Below are 21,275 nucleotides of genomic sequence, written 5' to 3'. Positions count from 1 at the left end.
GTGTGTGTGCATGACAAACACACACTCACTCCGTAGGTGACTCTCCCCTCTCTCTCTCTGACACACACACAGACATTCATTCAACAGCTAATTCACTAACACTACCATTCCCTCTCTCACACCCATACACACACTTACTCACACACTCATTCACTCTCATCCGCTCACTCCCAGACCCACTCACAAACTCCCCTTCAGCTCTCTGTCTCTCCCTCATCATCACCTTTTCTCACAGACACACACTTACAGTACTGTGCGCGCACACACACACACACACACACACACACACACACATGTTTATGGCTTTCAGCTACAGCAGCAGCCAAAGCTCACAGAAACTCCTGTTAAATCACACACATGCTTAACGGTGAGCTGCCTCAGCTGTTGGCTGGTTTAGAGGCACTTAGAATAGAAAGGTGATATTAAGCACAACGTAAACACAGTGTCAGTGCTCTGAGACCCCGAGCTGGTGAGGGACTGGGAGGAGGAAGCTGGTGAGATGTTTGTAGAGGCTCTGCAGGATTTCCAGCAGATAAGTCTCTCTCATCCATCTGAGAGCACACATGGATATAGTTTTGTATTTTTAGATAGTGGCTATTTTCAATTCACCTGATGTTGTGATTGTGCAGCTTCTCCATAGCTCAGGGCGGTATGATCTCATCTCGTCACCCTTGTACAGCAAGGTGAGTTCTCATGTGGATTTGCTCTCTGATGTTCTAAAGCCTAGCTCACCTTGAATCACGTCACAGCTTCACTCACAGTCCAAGGTCACTGCCGAGGCTGGGCCGAGTATCCATATAAAGATAAAACCTTTCACCTTGACACGGGCGGTTATCAGCAGCAAAAAGACCTCAGTAACTTCACACAGTGGCTGTGTGTAGGAGAGCTCCAACTGTAGGCGTGCACTACTTACTTCATTTGTTCATTTCTGTGTTCCCATGCTTATTTGGCTGGCTCATTAGCCGGTCAGTTATTGATTACATTAACCATCATATTTATCAAATTAATGAGCCACACAGTATGGATATGGTTTGTGGATCATTGAGGCCAATTATGGATTGGATTGTTCATCACGCATACACATAGAACACATTTCTTTATACAGACACGCAGGCACACGCACACACAATCTGCAATGTGCTAGAGAGTAACTGGACAGGTTGGTCATATGTAAGGAAACACGAGACGGACAAAGGAGAGAATGAGGTAGAAAAGAGCAGATAGAACAGTTAAAATATTGGATTCACTTCCTTTTGGGTGTCTTTACACAGAATAAGTTTCTAGTTCATAGTTTTGATTTGAAGATTTTGTTCAGTTCATGTATTGTCTATCTGCCCATCGTTTTTTTACTGTCTTGTTGAAGTCTTAAAGCTAATCAATATTAACCCACGGGATTTATACCAATTATATGCAATTTGCTGCTCTGTGGAGTCTTTTAGAGTCTTTTAGCGGCAGCAGCAGGCAGCTGCTTTCAAAGAAAATGCTTCGATGATATGCACTACCTGCCTTGAACCAAACAGCAGACAGACATTAGCAGCCAGCTGGTGAACATAGTAAAGCATTTAGCAGTCAAAGAGCCAGATATTTCTCCCTGGGACTCTGTGGGGACCAAACAGAACTCAAATTAGAGTGAATATTGGATTTAGATTAATCAAGTTTACAGAAACACAACTCCAGATGGATGCTAATGGTGCTTCGGCTCTGGTTTAGGTTTGAATAAGTGACTGTTTGCTAACTAGTAATATCAACTGAATGTCAGTGTTGGTATTACAACTTTCTCCAAGTGGCAGAAAAATAAATGAACCTAAGGCTCATTTTTAAAGCTGCTTGCTATATAATCTAATGTTGTTCTTAATTTCTTTTTATCATAGGGAAGCTATATCATAGCACTATGAGTAGCTGTGTGTACATGTGTATTTTTCTTATATACTGTGCGTGTAGTATAAACTAAGACAAGTCCTTGCTGCTGGACTTTCATTAGGCGTGGCTCTGATGTATGGCCTCACCAGTGGAACCAGGCCCTCCATCCAAATTAGATTTCCCCTGCTCCCCAGCCTGAGAGATACACTTGTTAGTGTGTGTGTGTGTGTGTGTGTGTTTCTGTACTTGCATAGCTGGTTAGATATGAGCCTCGCCCTCCGACCGCAGACAGAGAAGGATAATGAGGAAGAAGGGGGGAAGAAACATAGATGGAGAGGCTAAAGAAAGAGAGAGGACAGGGAATGAGGCCCAGACTGGTGGATGTGGATGTGGATGTGGATGTGGGGTGGGTTTGTGATCATGTGTGTTTGCGTGTCTGTCCCAGTTGCACATCAAGCCAACAGCTGCAGCAGCGGAGCTTCAGGCTCTCCTTTACACTCTGGTTTCAGTCACACAGCTTATGAGCAAACGGCTGGTGACAGTCGAAAGTGTCCAACACACACACACACACACACACACACACACACACACACACACACACACACACACACACATCGGACTTACAGTTCAGCAGCTGTGTAACACTTTGTTCCACCGAGCCTTTACTCCTCAAACCATGACAGTTCCCCTGTTTCACTCACTGTCAGTCTCCCTCTTTTCGTTACCAGGGCAACCAAACTCCCACAGTTTATGAAGTCGTCTCTTTAAATTAGGGAGCAGGTATTTGTTGAAGTATTCATTTATCCTTAATTTGATAAAAAGCAGAGCACCAGTGTTCGTAAAGTCCCCATGTCATCTTATTACCACAGTTCATTTATCACCCTTTGCCGAATTCTTACCCTTTGCTCCTCTCTTCACTCCTCACTCCCTTCCTCAGCTGTGCTCACTGTTTCTTTTTTTCCCCACTAGTTTTTACCTTTCCCCCCAGACTTCCTCTCCCAACTATGTGATCCTCTTCCTCTCTTCCTCTCTCGCTGTCCTCCTCTCACTCTAATGCAGGTTCATCACACGTAACAAGCTTTTTTGCCCGCTTGCCAGAAACACTCATGTTGCCGCTGAGCCAAACCACAAAGCATTTGCCCGACTATTACTAACTGCGTTTTCAAAGTCACTTGGCTCTGCACAGAGGGGACAATTACAGAGTGTGTTTTGCAGGCAGGGGCTGGCTCGTACATGAGCATGTCAGCAAACAGCAGCGGTGCATGTGCTGCATTCTTAAACTTTAGAAATTCTTTAGAAATAGAAATTCCTTCTTTTAAAAGAAGTGGATGCTGCTGCTGCTGATGGTGCTGGTGGTGGTTGGAGGCGTGGTTTACTTTTTGCTTCTCTGTTGAGGGGAAAAAAATAAAATAAAAATGAAAATGTACATCAGAGTATATCTTTTGAAAAGCGTCTGCACCTCCCACTGTCCCTTTGTCTCTTCTGCAGCCTATACCGCTAAGAAATCTTGAGATCTTACATAACCACATTCAAAGACAGTGGAAGGGAGGGAATGGGAGAGAGACGGAGGGCAACAAAGCGTGCAGAAAAGTGCTCGCACAGGGATAACAGCGGGGGAAATGGAGAGGGAGGTCGCCAGGTATAGAACCGTAGATCTCTGTGTACAATGAATTCGTAAACATATAGTAGACTTACATTTTGAAGCCGTAAACATACAGTGTATGATATGCGGTGTGTGTATTTTAAGTGTTTGCTTGATTTAATGCAAATCCCGCTGGTCATGTCAGCCTCCTGCCCATTGTGTGCAGTGACATCTGTCTAGGAAACAATGTTCACCCGCAGAGTTTGCCATTCAAATAAGCTTTACTCTTCTATTCAAATAACCTCTGCCGACCTTCATTTGGCGCTGTTCCCACCACCAGGGCCCTGCAGGAGCTCTGGCCGACACACACACACACACACACACACACATCCACACACTCTTCTGCCTGTGTAAACAGCACGTCTGCGTGATCTTGATTTTACTGTGTAGTTTTGTGCTGCTCTGGATTCATATTTTTGCCCGTGAACTCTGTTCCCTCGTTCCCCTCTGATCCATGAATCTTCTGTGCTGAGTAACAACTAAAGCCGTGAGCTGCGAGCTGTTTTTGTCAAGCAGAAGCGCTCATGAAGTTTTCTTCATCTCTATCTGACTCTCTGAAGTTCATCCCCGGTAATTTGTAACGTACATGGCTGTCCAACGTAAGTGTGCATTCCTGTCCGTCTATAAACAGTGAGAGTGCTGGAATGTCCGGCAGACAGGGATAGAGGAGGATGGGAATCTTCATCATTTTAAGTAACTGCAGCTTTAGACAGGAAATTAAACTTGTCTTCTCTTTTTTGTTCTTTCCCCTCTCCTTATCAGTCTTCTACCTGCCAATGTCCACAGAGTCCCATCGAGAAAAAAAAAAAAAAAAAAGGTCTTTGACTCCACAATATCAAAGTGTCAAATTTGTCTTGAGGGTGGTGTTAGAAGATCCACATCCCACAATCCTCATTTGCCAAGCAGATCGCGGTACATGGAGCTTTAATTAACTCAACAGTGAAGTAAATTCTCTCCGGTGAATGTTTCCTGACATTTAGTGATATATATATATCGATGTGTTCGGTTTGTCCTGGATGTTCCTGCTCCACTTTAATATGCCCGCGTGCGAGATGATGGTGGTTTCAGAAGAGACCCGATGATCTCTCCACGCTCCCAAGGACAGAACAGAATAAGATCCACGAGCCTCCAGGCAGACCCAATGATGTGGGACTTCTTTTTCTCAAAACACGTAATAACTTTAGACTTAGACTTCTTCTATTGATCCCCCATAGGGGGAAATTTACATGTTACAGCATCAACAATAGACAAGAAAGAGTGAATAAAAGCAACATTGGAAAATAAAGCAATAGCAAAATAAATATAGAATATTTAGAAAGTGATCATTTCGTATCACTTTCTAAAATGTAGTTAAATGCCCTCTCATTTTTTTATGTTTTTTGCATCTTATGAGCTTGAAGTAAATGCAACTGGACACTGGGTTAATTCATGGGAGCTTTACCTGGCCGACCTTTGTTTTCAGTATGTACTGCCAGCGCTCTGAAACCCTACCGACATGTAATCAGTAGAAATGTGTGCGTCTACACACGCGCAGATGTTTGTGTGTGTCATACACACATTAAGCGTGAGGGTGTCGGGCTGTGATTAGTTGTGTGTTTTCTCTTTTATAACAGGCATGCTGGGCTCCACGGGCGCACGTTTGCGTACCTGTGCTCCAGCACTGACGTGTAATCTGTTAATAGTAGTGTGTGTGACGTGTGCAGAGTGGGGTGAAGGAGACAGCCAGTCCGCTGTGCTGTTTGTGTGTGACACCACAGTCGCACACAGTGTCACCGATAGAGACAGCTGGGCCAGTGATCCTTCACAGGTGGCTTATCATGCTGTCACATACAGTGAAGGAGCCGGAGGGGGGGGCCCCCCTCACACACCGTCCTGTGTGGTCACAGTTGTTCATTTTTGTGTGTGTGTGTGTGTTTATGCTAGGGTGTGAATTTCTACACTCTCATCTTTATTTCTGCTTTATGTGATTTAATAAACTCATCATTGTAATTATTACACCTTGACATATTTTCCTAATGAATCGCTCCTGGACTTCTGAGGCTGATGCTGATGTCAGTATCAGAGCTTTTCAAACTCTGGCCCTTCACCTCCTCATATCCCTGGTTGTCAAGATATGTTGATGAAGCATGAAGCGCAAGTGTTGGAGCTTAATCTGTGATCAGTCACCTGATCTCTGATCTTCCCACCGTTACTTCATTCTTCCCATTTCTCCATCCTGCCACCAGAGGAAGGTGTGAAGAGGCAGCAAGAGAGGGCTCCTGATTGGAGACGAGCTTATGGGATCAACTTTTTGGTCGGTAGGGAATATAGAATGTCAACAGGGGTTTAGAGAGAGGGAGAGAATTTTATCACATTGATTGAACGTCTTATCAATTTATCTTTTCTGCTTTTAGTATGTATTGCTCAGTGTTTCGACACTCAGTGGCAGTACTGCAGTCATCACTCACAAAAGTTAATATCAGATTCTCTTCCATTCCTGCTTACTCGTTCATTCTGATCATCTCGGTAACGTGCACACTGATCTGGTGCAGAGACATCATCACCTCTGCGAGTCATACTGTAGGGTATTAATGCTGACAGGGTGCGATCAGTGAAGTCAAATGTTAAAGGCCTGTTTCACCACATTTGATGAGGGTAAATGTTAAATGTAGTCAGTTGAAGCAATAAATGCGCTATTATTATATACGCTAATATTTCTTATAAGTAATGACCCAAACATTTTGGAATTATATTTGCCAATCCATTCATCCGCCTCATGGTCTACTAGCCTAGATAAACCCCACTGAACAAAAAGGGGTCCAAGGCTCCGCCCCCTTACGAGCACAGCCTCTGGGACGGACAGCTGCTTCAGTGGGTCCCCCTGTCGGTCTGGAGCTGCGTCAGCGTATATATATATACAGATAGACACACAAAGTGTTCAAAGCATGTGCTTACAAGACAGCACATGAACACACAGCTCACAGAGGCTGATGAATTGTTGTGTAGACCTGTAGTCTAGTTTACCTTTCCACTGCCTCTCATCACTAATCTAGAAAAAGGTGCAGTGGTCAACTGGGTGTTTGCATCTGTGTGTGTGTGTGTGTGTGTGTTTGTGTGTGTGTGTGTGCAATTTTGCTAGATGGAGTAATGTCACATTACTTATCAGAGGACAGCTGGTGGCCAGGATCAGAGGGATGTTACAATATTAACATTCTGTGTGCCATTCACACACACACACACACACACACGTGCCAATTTATTTTTCCATTCTGTCATCCATGTCCCTGCCCAGCGCTGTCTGAAGAACACACCTGGATGGGGCAAGCAGTGGTGTAGTATAGCCAGATCACAGTAGGCCAGTGTGTGTGTGTGTGTGTGTGTGAAGTTACATTTTCCACTATGCATCTGAAAGAAATGAGAAGGAAAAGGTTGTTGTGCCCTGCCCCCTGGTGGTGTACAAGGACCGGTTTTCAGTGCACAGTGGAGAGTGTTCAGTTCAGTAAGACTTCAGCTTGTTCTAAAAGAACTAAAAACTACAGAAGAAGAAGTGTCGTGTTTATCACCTTATCATGATCACATGATACTTCTCTTATGTTTCATTGGCCACTTTGACATGGTCTACTGCAGCCTCCACTTAAACTGTGCATTGCTCGTGGCTCAATGGAGATGAATACACAGGTAATCAAGGATGCCAGTGCATGCTGAGATACATCAGAGCATACATACAGAAGCTGACCGTCTCCTTCTCTCAAACAGTCCATATCAGAAGGTTACCAAGGTAACAGTGTTTAACAGAGAAAGTTGGTCAGGAGTTTGTTAACTGGAGTTATTACTCTTTCCTCATGCTCAGTTCTAGGGGGTTCATAGTCTCTCTCGACAGACTGTAAAGACCAGAACAACATGTAACACTAGTGTCTTTTCCTCTAATTCCCATTTAAATTGCAGTGTGCATTCTAACCACTCATGGTCACTCTTTCCTCCATCACTGCGCACAGAAATCTTTTCCATTTTGGGGGGAAAAAAATGGTTGGATTGTCTGTAGACCTTCATCTTGTCCTGTCCAAGTCCCACTGTCCAAGATGCTCTTCATTTCAACAACTTGTTGAATGTCTAGTGAGACTAAACTGTGTATAGTCTCTTCAAATTATCTTGCAATACAATGTAAAATTGATGGTCACCAACCGAGAGGCGGGAGCTGTGCATGACAACAAGCACATTTAGATGCCCAATGACCTGAAAAGTGCTAGAATTTTCTTTTTTTCTTCTTTTCTCTCTACATAATGTCATGTATAGTGAGCAGTGAAAGTGAGTAAGTGAACAATTTCACTGTTAAAGTGTCTGGAGCACATGATTTTAAAAAGCCTTACATCATGACTCATGATACCTACAGTAAGTGCAGATTTAGATTTTTAGGTTAGAAAAGGATCTCTCTCATTGATGAAACCCCTGTAACACTATCTATTGCATGTGAACGGGCCAGTTTGCATCATATCAGTACAGAAAGCAGACTACTCCTTCACAATCTGTGTGTTTCCCCTTCATCCAGTCACTGGGCTTTGCTCGATGGTGTGTTATCGAAAAGCAGAAGACCACTTTCCACTTTCTCAACAGTCTCCAATGGAATCAGAAACTTATTAGAGAAAAGAGCAATCAGGAATACACACCTGGTATGAAGATCTGCCATTGTCATTAATAATTCATTCAGCTATGTACGTTGGTGTGATGAATGACACCTTGAGTGTTGTAGATTTAAGCAGGATTTCTTTGGCTCTGATTACGGCCGGGACCATCACAATATTTAAAGCCCCCTCAGTAGATGTGCGGATATGAAGGTCTGCACATTTTCCTCTTTTCGTTGTTTTCTTTTCCGCTGAAGAGAATGATAATGTGAATGATCACTTTGTCACCGCATGCGCGTGTGTGTGTGTGTTGGTCCATGTGTGTGACGCAGAACAGACATCCTCATTCTGTTCCATCTCTTTGTCTGGATGGACAGTAGCCGCAAGTTAACGGTTTCCTTATGGAAATACAGATGTGTAATGCGGGTTATGTACATTGTATTCAACAACAATTTGAAAACTTAACAAGAACTGGAAATCTTTAGTGCCATGCCTCCTTTCCCGGCTGTCAGTTTCTCCTCAGAAAACAAACGAGTTGGCTGCTTTTGAATGTGCTGTCAGTACTTTGAAGACATTCTCTGCAAAATAACTCGTCATTTTCTGTGTAAAGCTTCTTAATCGACAGTGAGATTGATATGTATATACTGACTTATTAGAAATTCCTGTTCCAAACAAACAGAGGCAGAGTGGTCTTATATAGCACCTGCTAGAGATGCAGTTAGAGGCAGAATCCACCAAGAATGAATGACATGCAGCCAGTGCAGTGAACACGAACAGTTTTCCCAAATGAGGAGCATGTCTGTTCTGTGTGTTGTTACACTGAAGACAAACGTGTAGGGACCACCGCTGTCCACTAGGAGGAGTGGATGCATAGCTGCTGTAATCAGAAGCCCCCCCCCCCCACACACACACACTCCACATGGTAGCGCTTTAGTATTTTGGTGCTCGTGCTGAATTTGTGTTAGATGGTAAGTCATGATGTCATGATGTGATGAAGGACAATTACACTTCCTGGAGTTTCGTGCCAGGGATGATGTTGTTGTTGCCGTCGAACACACCTCAGTGACTCTGTGAACTGATGAACAACTTGAAATTGATCCAACTGTGCTTGCTGCCCACTGCCAAGGTCTTTGCACATTTGATATTCCCTCTACGGGTGCAGTATCCATGTTGTATACTGAGCACCAAGTCTTCTACATCTGACAGGAAACATTTCCTCCTGTACTGTTACGTTGCTTTTGATATTACTTGATATTAACAACATTAAAGTTATTTTAAAATGAACATGAAATTAAGATATAATTCAGATAACGATTTAAAACTTATTTAGCTTTATTTTATTTTTATCTTGGACTCTATAAACCCCCCCCCTCCCTCGATCCCTTCACCAAAGTACAGAAGTGAGGATCTGAACGACTGAATGCTAATCTTTATTCCTTTAATCCACTTGTTCTATAGCAGAGATTATGATACTATTTTCCAATCCAACACATCACAGGATGTTCTGTGGCGTAGTGGAAGAGAGGTGTTGCTTCAGCTCTTTCTCTTTATGCTGAAAAGGTTAAACAAAACAGGACAGATGCTAAAACCTCCTTGACCCCATTGGGAATCGTCCCATTGGAACAGTGGCTCAGCTTCAGAATCGTATGTGCTCTGACATCAGCCAAATCCTTGTTTACTGTTCTCCAATCCTCTCTGGGCTCATACTAAAGAGGAAGAAATCTGTTCCTGAACAGCTAATCCTTCCGTCCCTTTAAGTGTCTGCTGTGGCTTCGCTCAGTCCTGTTGACACTGAGCACAGCAGGTGAACTGTAGCCTGCCGGCTCAACTAAAACCAATTCTTCTTCTCCTCATCCCTTCTTCATTTATCTATGTTCCTCTGCCATCGCTCCCTTTCCCACTTCTCTTATTATTTTCTCCTTTTCCATCCACTTTTCTTCTTTTCCACCTGCCTTTCATCCTTCCTCCCCTCTTTTCCCATATCACCTTTCAATTTTTCATTTCGTTTTTCTTCTTCAGGTTTTTCCGTCTTTGCTTTCTCCCTTTTCTTCATCCTCTAATGCCACTGTCTTTCCTTTTTTTATCTGTCCTTTCTCCCTTGCTTGGTCGATCCCTAATTCCAGTGATACCGGTCCAGTCATAGCTTGTGAACAGCCTCTGTAAATCCACACGAATTGATTGAGTGGTTTAAACGCAGCACAGCCCGGAGCAGCCCGCACCTTGTCCGTGTCCGTTTTTCAATACATACATGCTTTTGAGGATTATGTGCATTATGTGCAGTCTGACAGCAGCTGTTGGGATTAAAGATGGATGTTAATTCTTCTCAAGGAGGCCAAAGATAATACTAAAACTATCTGATACCATAGATCTAAAACGCCGTAATCCTTTTTGATAGACCACACACGGTAGAGAATCAAAAGCTGCATTATTATTAGAAATGACAATTCAGACCTGTGTGTCTGGATCCGCTCGCTCGCGGTGTTTACTGCAACAGATTGCTGGCTGTGGTTGCCAGAGAACAAATCAAATTTTATATTTAATGTACCAGTACCCCAAAATAATAGCAAGCTTCATTTCCTCACTTACTCAGTCGCTGCCACGTGTTCAAACATCCACAACAGACACAGCTCAAAGATTTTGGTGCCAACCCTTTGTTTTATAATAGGGAACGGTCAGCCTCCGCCCAAAACCCACGGTCCACCCTGAGCAGTTTGCATGCTGTGCTTTTTTTTTTTTTTGGATCCGATTTAGTGCATTGTGATAATCTCCCAGAGCTCTCTAAATCAGCAACGCTGAATCAGATTATCAGCTGGTACACGCTGAATTGGAATACATCCAGCGGGAGCATTTAGATGAAATTGCATTTTCCCTGTTGACTTCGGAGCTCAGTTCATTTCAGATGCTCTCGGAGGACATCTTTTACAGTAGACAGAGACGATATGATGGTCAGCAGCAAATGGGTCTGATGTACCTACAATATGTAGCTCTGATGAATTCACGCACACACACACACACACACACACACACCGTATAGTGCTGGGTATTGATGTGTATGATAATTGTGTGTTTAAAGTGAACACACAATCAGAGAAGTGAGTGAGTGTTCCAGCTTCATTCAAAGAATTGACGCTAAATATTTTGTCTCATGAAGTACATGACTTGAGACAATGAACTGAAGTTAAATCCTCTTTTGTCGGCATTTAATCCTACATTATAGTGTGTGTGTGTGTGTGTGTATGTGTATGTACAGATCACATCTGTCACCCACAGAACACACATACTCACTTGAGTCACTTCAAACTTCAGTTTGAGCGACTGCTCTGTAAGTAAAGAGACGCTGGTTCAGTGTCTGGGACTGACAGCCTATAATAAGCGTTTCTAAGGCATTGTCTTTCACATATACACGCACACCAGTTTGGTAAATATAAATCACCAAGCAACACTGGATCTCGATCTCTTTAGAGGGAGGACTGGCGCCAGGTTCTCTGTCTCTGATTACTCTTCCTGTGACTAGAATGCAATAACGACCGAGTAATGTGAGATCTTTTACCCACGGACGAGCTAAACATGTTTGACTTCTCCCTTTAGCGCAAACCCTCATTCATATTATGCATTTATTGGATTTCACTTTCATGTTCCTGCTTCCAGCGATCATGATGAAATCATTCTCACTTCTCCTGGTGACAAAATCTTGTCAAACAATCAGCTTAAAGTTGGGAGGTTTCCCCCGCTGTGGCAGCAAGCAGGTGGCCGGCAGCTTTAGACCGACGCAGAAACACCTTCATAGTTTAAAAAAAAAAAAAAAAAAGGATGCACATGCAGTGTCACAGCTGGAAATGAAAACATGAATGCATGAATGCACATGACCCAGTATCTTATGAGTGAACATGAGGCTGGCAATCTACCTACCCACGTGCACATGAGCATGCATGCACAGACACACATCCGCACTGCTAGATGTGGCCAGATGGTGTAATCCTTTTAGTTTCCCCTGTCTTTCATATTTTTTCCCCTCTCGTGTGTTGGGATTATACTGTCGTCCAATCAGATTCCGTCCCGCTCCCCAGCAATGATGTGAGATGAATGACAGGCGGGTGGGTGAGTGAGACAGGCATGCATTAGACACGCCGCACGTCTGGTTGACCAGCATACCGCCCTGGCTGTAAACCCTCCACGCTGCCCAAACTGCTGTGTCTGTCACTGACCATCACTGCCCAGGTAAGAGACGGGACGGATCACAGCCAGGGATGCTGGGAAGTGTGATAGGAACTATTTAACATCAAACGGCCATTTTACGCAGTGACCAAGTGATCCGTGTCGGGAGGGAACAAATATTAGCATAATGATCACAGCGAGAAGCTAAATGTGTTGAACAGCAGCGTGAGCCTTTATTTTGACACGGCAGGCTGGATGGATTTAGTTGTACCTTGCTTTTGTGAAGTTTTTGTTCTAGGACCGGCTGCAGGACACTTCAGAGATGACTTTGAATACATTTCTGATATTTTAGAGTAAACTCTCAGGAAGCTCATCGCTGTCTGTTTAGTCCATTGTCACTGAGAGGAGGAAGCTCTGTTCAAATGTGGCATCAAAGAAGAACTTTTCACATTCAACAAAATCCTTAGTTTGCGATCAGTACGACCAGTATCGGCATGTTGACTCTCTGTATGCTGTCAATAATGTGTTGCACTTTTATCTCATCTATACCTGTAGTTTAGCATTCAGAATATTTTCCTGACTAAACCTACTTTGGACATTTCTGGATATTTTGCAGATGTTGACTTATTTTCAGTGTGGAGCAGGCCCCTCCTGGTGTAAAATGCAAAAGAGTAGAGATATATACTTTTAAGCAAGACATTTCCCTAGACGTTTTCAGTATGCTGCCAGATACTCTCCTCCTCTGTGGTGTATTCAAATTGTGTCTCAGTAGTTGTACTGATTTTATCCTTGTTCAAGATGAGCAGTGCATTTTTCTGCTGCCACTCTGTGTGTGTGTGTATTGTGATGCTTCAAAGGTTCAAATTTGTAGTGTTTGAAACAGAGTAGGGGCTTATTTTGACTTTCACTTTAGTGGGTCTGCACAGTGCAGCCAGGCCTGCAGAGGTGGTAGAAAGTCTCCACCACTTACTGTCATACAGTATGTAGTCTAATTTCACGCTTACTTAGCTGTTTTTGCACTCATGTGGCAGATTAGTGAAATGCCCGGCCACATATTGAAGTGTGAGAGAGTATGTGAACTGATTAAGCACAGATGCATGTTTAATAAAGAAAGAGAATTAAAAGGTGTGTGTGTGTGTGTGTGTGTGTGTGTGTGTATATGCTCACATGCTGTGACATGCCTGTGTGCATCTGTGACTGCTCCCTAATCCATGTGGCAATATTTCCCCACTTAAATTGATTCTGTAGAATTTCACATAGCCATTAAAGCAATGATTGCGCTCATAATGTCACCTCAAATAACTTCACCAGGGTCGGGGGGGTTTTGATCCCAACTCGAAAGCCATATACACGCTTGGCACCGTAAGAGGTTCCGGATAAAAGCTTCCAGCAAACACAGACAAATCAGTCTGTCTAAGCTTTATCTATCTCTCTTCCCACGCAGGTCAGTGCTTCCTGTGCATGGTGGATGTGGTGCCAGTAAAGAACGAGGATGGCGTGGTGATCATGTTCATCCTCAACTTCGAGGTCATGACAGAGGAGACGTTCCGAGACCGCAAAGAGGAGCTCAACCACCGCCTGCCCACCTGGCTCGTCACAGGTAGCTACTGTCTTTGCGCGTTGTTTTCTGTTCACCCGATGGCGACTTCAGGTTTTCCCTCATTCTTGTCCGTCTCTGCTGTCCTGCACTCACTCCTGAACGACCGAATATATCCGGCTCGATCACCTTTTCAGTGGATTTGAACTTTTGAAACAAAAAAGCGCATAAAGTCATCTGAAAAAAACCCAAGACAATAAAATGCTGTAACTCTTAATAAAGAGGTCGAGCTGAATGCAGTAGGTGCACAGACTGTACAGAGAACACAATCAAATGAGATAAAACTTCCTGTTGATTGACACACTATTTTAGAAAATGACTATTCTAGTTAGATAGATGGGTAGAAATACTTTATTGATCCCCGGGGGGAAATTCTGGTGTTACAGTAGCAGCATAGAAAGTGACCACTGCCATGAATACAAACGAATGAGCAAAAAAATTTACAAGATGTTGTAAGTTGCGAGGTAATAAATAACTAAATAAATAAATACAAAATGGAATCTAGACTATAAAAAGTACCAAATGTAATATACAGAGTAAAAATGCCAAATCCAGAAGTACAAAATGAACTCGGCAGTGTAAAATAAATTATAAAAATTAAAGAAAAGACTTTTTTTTTTTTTTTTTTTGATAGTTCAGTACTCAAAATCCATTGATCCTGTTAATTTACATTCCCTGTTCAGTAGCTGTAGCATATAATCAGTGACAAGCGTCCCTTAATTCACCCGGATCATTTGCTCATTTCATTTTGCATACGGTTATGATGATGATGATGTTGGATCAGGTTTCACAAAACAGCTTTTTTCCATGAACATGACCATGTACTTAATGTTCCAGAGGGATAACCCTGCACGGGAAGCAGCATCTAAAGTAGGACACAGCTAATATTTGGAATCAAGTCTTTCTCTCAACCAGATCTCTTGTTTTTAACTTTGGGGCTAAAACCAAAATCTAATCAATGTAACTGTCCTAGATTCTTGTAGACTGTTTTTCACTCTCCAGTTCAAATCCCCCTCTCTCCTGGGCTGACCTCAGCTACCTAGAATATCCTCCCATATCCCATCTCTACTTGTTTCTCTCTTTGATTCACACTCACCTTCAAGTTTCGTACTCTATTTCTCCTTCCTGCCGCAGTTTAAGATTGGAAATCCACCTTTTCCTCCCTCCTTCCTCCTCCCTCACTCCTCTAGGTCGTCCGCGTGGCTTCAAGCTTCGTCTCCCCCTGCCGCGCTCCTTGTCCAACAGTAAAGCATCCCTGGACGACGCAGAGGCCGGTCACATTCCTACTGCCACGCCCCTGCCACTGCACCCAGACCACCACAGTCACGAGTCCTTAGGCCTTGGGGAGTTCCTGCCCCTTCCCCCTTTACCACCAGACCAGCAGGAGCAAATCAGCAGCAGCAGGTAGACCCTGTGCATTGCTTTGGACAAGAACATAGAGATTCTTTCACTAGGGTCTATGTGGAACAATTGTTCTGTCTTCTATGTATTCTAACGTCTATGCACACGGTACTGTAGAGCAACTTTCTAGCGGGATTCCCACCAAAAACATTTTTTCTCATGTCTGAATGTTTGTTTCATGTGTGGGATCTTTTTGTTAAGAGACTTTCAACTTATTGAGATTTGACACATTTCAGTTTTCATTGAATAAATTTGCAGTGAAATGAGAATACACCAATCTCACTACGACTTCTTAATATAATGCTGTGTCTCATTTTCATTTAGTTTTTCCATGTAAAGCTCCTTGTCTTAAATGAATCTTTGAATTGATATATTTTTTTTAAATGCAGTTCAATGCAGTTGGCTTTATTGGCATGAATGTTTTAGGAACAGTGTTACCAAAGCATCAAAGATACAAAGAAAATACAATGTGTCCTATAATTTGCACAGTATACAATAATATGATCACATATATGATGTTAAAATTGATTTATTAATTATATATACAGTATATACAGCTTATGTTTGTGTACCTGTCCCTTCTCCTCACTTCTCCTCACTGTCACTGTTAGCTAAAAATCAGCAGCATTCTGTTTTTGCTAAAGGTATTTTAGACACCAGTTCAATGACTCCCCCCCAAATCAGCAACATGCTGTTAATACACATGACGTCCTCTTCTGTTTCCTAGGTCAGCTCTGCAGAGTTGGCCAGAAGACCACCAGGAGGACCAGCGAACCTTACTGTGCTCTGACAATCCGGTCCCCCCCCCTCCTCCCCACAGAGCCAGCCTGGTGGGTCCCCTCACCCAGTCGTCACCCTGCGTCGCGCCTCACCATCGCCTCAGCCTCAACCCGGACGGCTCGGCCTCTAACTGCTCCATGTCGCACAGCCGCTCGCGGGAGAGCTTCCACAGTATGCGTCGCGCCTCCTCTGTCGACGAAATTGAGGCCTTGAGGCCCGACTGGAACCGAAAGAACCGGAGAACGAGTATTCGGCCGGGCAGCACCGGTGAGGAGGAACACACTGAGGAGGAAAACCAGATGCTCCTCTCTGTAATCCCCCTTTGATTTTTACCTTGCGGTCTGCTGTGTGTGCTTGCAGGTGCGGTAAACAGTAAGTCCAACATCTTGAACTCCACGTCAGACTCAGACCTCATGCGGTACCGCACCATTTCCAAAATCCCTCAGATCACCCTCAACTTCGTGGATTTCAAACCTGACCCGCTCATCGCCCTGCCCACTGGGGAGATGGACATCATAGCTCCCTGCAAACTCATTGACCGGACGCACCACGTCACAGAGAAAGTCACCCAGGTAGGCCAGAGTCCACGTGTGCAGTGCGTTGTGTACAAGGTGTTTGTGTTATTTGTCGGGGTTCGGTCCTGTCTGATTCCATCTGGGCTGCTGATACATTTTTTGCAATCAACTCGGTGCTTTTTTCTATTCTTCACCGCAGTTTAGCCCGTATTGAACTTGGAGGTTCGGTACTGGGAAGGCGTGTGCTCATTTACACACTATGCATTCGTGTGCACTAAGACGGTATAATTCACTCCTGCCTGCTAATTCCACTCACTGTAATCCAGTCTTTATGAGGAGATAATGCTCCAACTCAGCTGAATGCAAAGCAGACTGATGATGGAGGGTGGCATGGCAACATTTCAATTAGTTGATTGAATTAATTGAAAGAGAAAGGACATATGGGGGGGGGCATGTTGCAGTGCAGCACTTGTATTTCCTTCAGTGTCTCACAAGTGTCCACGGTCACTTCCCTCCTCCTCTCACAGGATGCCAACACAGCACCACCCCTCACACTCACTGGTTCTCACTAAACACTCTGCCGATGTTTCCATCTGAAGATCTGTCTTAAACTGCCAACGCCTGGTTGCAAGAGCGCTCTTCGCCATGCCACTTCTTATAGCTGGTGGCATTTGAGTTGCGTGAAACAGAATATGTCCCAGTCCCAGATATGAGGGAGAGCTGGATATGTTGAATAGATAAAAAAACAGATGATTTCTGAGTGGTCTCATGTTGAAAAAGATGATTGTGTTTTTCATCACACCTACTTAAAATAAGAGGCGACCATGTCGTGCTTCTGGAGAGGAGGAGCCTCTGCTTTGATTTCATTATTTTACAAAGGGGCTGGTTCTGCTGTGCAAAAATGTTGCTGTTGCCAGAGGAGAGCTTTATCGAGGACACTGATGGAACACATATGGTGGTTGGGTTGGTTAGATGGGGAGAGAGGTCTTGTCTGCTTGTTTGGAAAGTCTGCTTGTTGGTCATTGGGCCTTCTTTTATTACGAGAGCGTCCAGAGGAGCATGTTAATTAGATTCGAACAATCTCCGATGGCTGGGCTGAAAAAGAGATTTCTATAAGCTCGTACTATCTCTACACTTTAATTTCAATTTTACTTTTCGTTTTACTTACACTTCCTGTGTGTTCAGCAGAGATCTCAGATTGACTGACAAAATGATAAAATCAGCAATCATCACTCAGCTTCCTGTAGATAAATCAGTGTATTATTAAAGTCCGTGTCTCGTGAGGTATTCATGACTCTGATGAACAAGCAGGGGAAACAATTCCAGCCAGAAATGTGCTGTAAACTTTAGAGCTAAAAGCCCATCTGACCAAGGTGACGCCTCACATTCACCTGCATTCACAATTAATGATGATTGGATATTCTTAAATGTCTCTTCCATCAGAAAAGATGTTGGGATTGTTACAGGATAAAATCTTTCTTTTTTATTTTGTCTGGTTTACATTTTCCTCCTTTAAAACATCTTCTGCCCTTCATCCTAGTAAGTAAAAAGAACTCAATTCCTCAATTTTATCCTTATATGCTTGTTTTTTTTTTTATGTTTTTTGTTTAAAACCCAGAAAATCTACTTACATGCATGCTGCACGGCAGATTATATAGATTGGAACACTGGATGGCTCCAAATGATCCTTTGAAAACTTACATGATGGTCTAAAGCGACTGCAATGACAACAATTTTTTTCCTAAAATGAAAAGTTTCTCGTGCGGTCGACCGACTGAGATGCTTTCGAGTAATTTAGTTCTTACTCAGACTTTAACATGTCGTTTAATCCCGGCTGTTTTTGTCTCGTTCTCACTTTTGGAAGCCTATGTTGGGAATTAGATGAACAAAGAACAGAAAAGATTAAGTCAACCTCTCCGCTAGGACTGTAGTCTACATGGAGTTACTAAAGAGGATGATGATGAGAGGACGATCCATTCAGTATTGAGTGAGTGAGACATCATGCTCTCTGTTCTCTAGGATTAGGAATGGGAGCAAATACAATAATCCAAAGTTGATGATGCAACACAATATAAACTTAATGCAGTCATGCAGCGCAGTGTGCCAGGTGCAGCTGGAAAGGTCAAAACATAACGTCAGTGAATGTGTGTGTATATGCATGCACGCACAATAACTCGTACTACATGGTGCAGTCATGTTATGGTGCAGATGGAGGAACCAGCACCAGCTGTGTCTCCAAATGGACTCTGTTTTAAAGACAAAACACAAAAGGAGCCGCATTTTCACTGCGTATATCTGACGTCCTTTTAACATGATGGCTTTCTTCTGTGTCTCTTTAAAGTAGAAGACTCACATGAGGGAGTAATGGGGAAAGAAAAGGAAGTGTAGGCACAACAATAGTCCAAACCTGTTCTGCTTTTCAAGTCAACTACAGCAGCAGAATTAACTAGAAATAACTAGTCAAATCTACAGTCGGGTTGCGTGGTTCAGCCCTCTGTGGTAGACGCCTGGGAACAACTGCTCGGATGAGATCACGTTAGTGTCGGGAAGCGCCTGCGTTACCGGCTGAAGTCTGAAGATGGCAGCACCACATCAGGTAATGTGACGACAGACCTCAGCAAAGCCCTCAGAGGAGCAGAGAAGAAAATGTTGAAAGGCAAACAAGGCTGAATAATTGAAGTGTTCCATAAAACATCTGACACCCTAAACAAGAACAGATGCAGATTTTCTGTCTCGTTTGAAAAGGCTCCTGGCTCTGTCCCCCTTTTCCCGCTCTGAAAATGGTGATTTCTGCCTCTTGAGCATCTTCAGGACCAAGCTGCTTGCACTCACACTGGCTCTTGAATGCCGACTTTTGTTGCTGTGCACACGAGGAAATGGCTGAACTGTAACTGCAGCCTCTGCCATGAAATAGTTAGCGTTAGCCCCGTCTCCTCGTCAATCATTTCAACAATCAATCGTCTTCCGATCTTCTTCTCGTGAGCTCTTATACAGACCTGTGATCGACACATTAGCCAGTTTAATAATGGAAGCGGATGGGGAGGGGAGGCTGAAAGCCAAGAAAGAGGAAGGTCTTACGCAGTGTTTGGAGCAGCGTGAAAGGCTGACCAGACCACTGAACAGTGCAGAGATAAACTGGAATCACGCCTCACTGCACACATAGTAGACAGTCATAGCTCCTGTGACTGTGGTCATGTCCTATAGGGACACTTGGTCGGCCGCGGAGTGAGATACACACTTCACACACTCACTCAGAGTAGCTCTCATACAATATTCCTGACGCACACACCCCCACCCAGCTCCATACATGGCCTTCCTACACACACGTGAGCACGTACTATAAGCACCCATACGCTTACAAATATACACTGAAGGGAAAAGTCACTTACAACACAGCGACGCTCTTTTCCACTCAGGCACACACACACACACACACACACACACACATATACATATACGCTGCTTCTCCTCTCAAGCAGCCTGTCACACCCAGCTCCACAGTGGGACGACCCAATGGAGCCATGGATGGAGCACACGGCGCCCAGCAGCAAAGCGGTAGGAAGCGTCCATCTCCTCAAAATCTGAGACAGAGAACCTCTTCAGCTTTCGTTGGAAGTTTTAGTTTTGGGGCACGTGTTGGTAAAAAGTGTTGATGGTGTTTAGGGGGTCCTGTGTGCTGGATGTGAGACTGTATGACTGGACTGTCTCACAAGACAGTATGCTGTATGACTGAGCGGGCAGGAAAGTAGTCTTGTTTTTATTTAGTGGCATAGCATGATGTGTGGTTCGGTCTTAAACGCATCCAGTGGCTGGGTTTTCTTCATTTTCAGCATCTATGGGAAGGAACAGATGTAATGTAGCTGGATTACTGCAATCTGGTAACAGAGGTGGTTATTTGAAGTATTTTTAAGGTGTAAAATGTACATCCATAGTGTTTTACAAGAATGTCATTTTATGTAATAATACCACAATTTATTGATCGCTTTAAAAGTTTTGCCTTGCAAACACACAGACAAGAAAACTAGTGCACAATGTACAAAAGAATCACAATATTTTGGTGCAGGATCATTTAGAAATATGGTTTATGGGGAAGTGACTGTACTTTACTTTACATCAAGTTTCTAACTGCATGTGATCAAAATGCAGCATGTAATCTAAATGTCTTTCTCTTGCCTTTACAAGTAACAACAAAAGTATCTAAAAATAAGGCTACAATCCCAACTCTGTCTAATCCACTGGATTATCTAGTCGAGGACACATCTTTTTCTGTAGTGCAGCTTTTAGGAACTCTGCTGGTCCCTTTCGTCTTCATGGGTAGTGTGACAACACCGGGGTTTACTTCCAGACAGGTGCTATGGTGAACTTTGCGGCACCTCACAGGTCTTCTGCTAATCTCTCTGGTGGAGAAAATTGTGAATGAGGGTGAAAAAAATAGTCTTAATTAAGAATGATTTATTTGTGAGCCAGTTCTCTGTTCTCCTTTCCCTCCTGTGGCCCTCAGGCTTTTGTTTTCCTGCAGATGTTTTCCTGCGGCACGCTTCACCAAGACAAACACCCACATAAATAATCCAGTCTTTCAGTGGTAATGTATTAAAATCAATGGCATTTTACATTCTGTGTTTCACCATGTGAAAACACTGCTGCTTTGAGGACTCTGAGCTGTGCGCACACATAGGGTATTCATCCGGACTACCGTAAAGAGCCACTTCTGGAACAACACTTGTTAT

The 21,275-nt window shown here is 43.5% G+C and overlaps 1 protein-coding gene across 1 annotated transcript in view; it reads left to right on the top strand.

Annotated features, from left to right (window-relative positions):
- Window positions 1-21,275, top strand: part of kcnh2b (potassium voltage-gated channel, subfamily H (eag-related), member 2b) — a 197,199-nt gene that overhangs the window by 87,979 nt on the left and 87,945 nt on the right. Inside the window, exons 3-6 of the mRNA XM_070852586.1 lie at window positions 13,700-13,855; window positions 15,043-15,256; window positions 15,981-16,300; window positions 16,394-16,605. Coding sequence (XP_070708687.1) covers window positions 13,700-13,855; window positions 15,043-15,256; window positions 15,981-16,300; window positions 16,394-16,605 — 902 coding nt within the window. The remainder of the gene's footprint in view (window positions 1-13,699; window positions 13,856-15,042; window positions 15,257-15,980; window positions 16,301-16,393; window positions 16,606-21,275) is intronic.

This window comes from Pempheris klunzingeri, chromosome 21, assembly GCF_042242105.1.
Source record: "Pempheris klunzingeri isolate RE-2024b chromosome 21, fPemKlu1.hap1, whole genome shotgun sequence".
Classification (NCBI taxonomy): domain Eukaryota; kingdom Metazoa; phylum Chordata; class Actinopteri; order Acropomatiformes; family Pempheridae; genus Pempheris; species Pempheris klunzingeri.
This window is presented reverse-complemented; position numbering and strand designations above follow the sequence as displayed.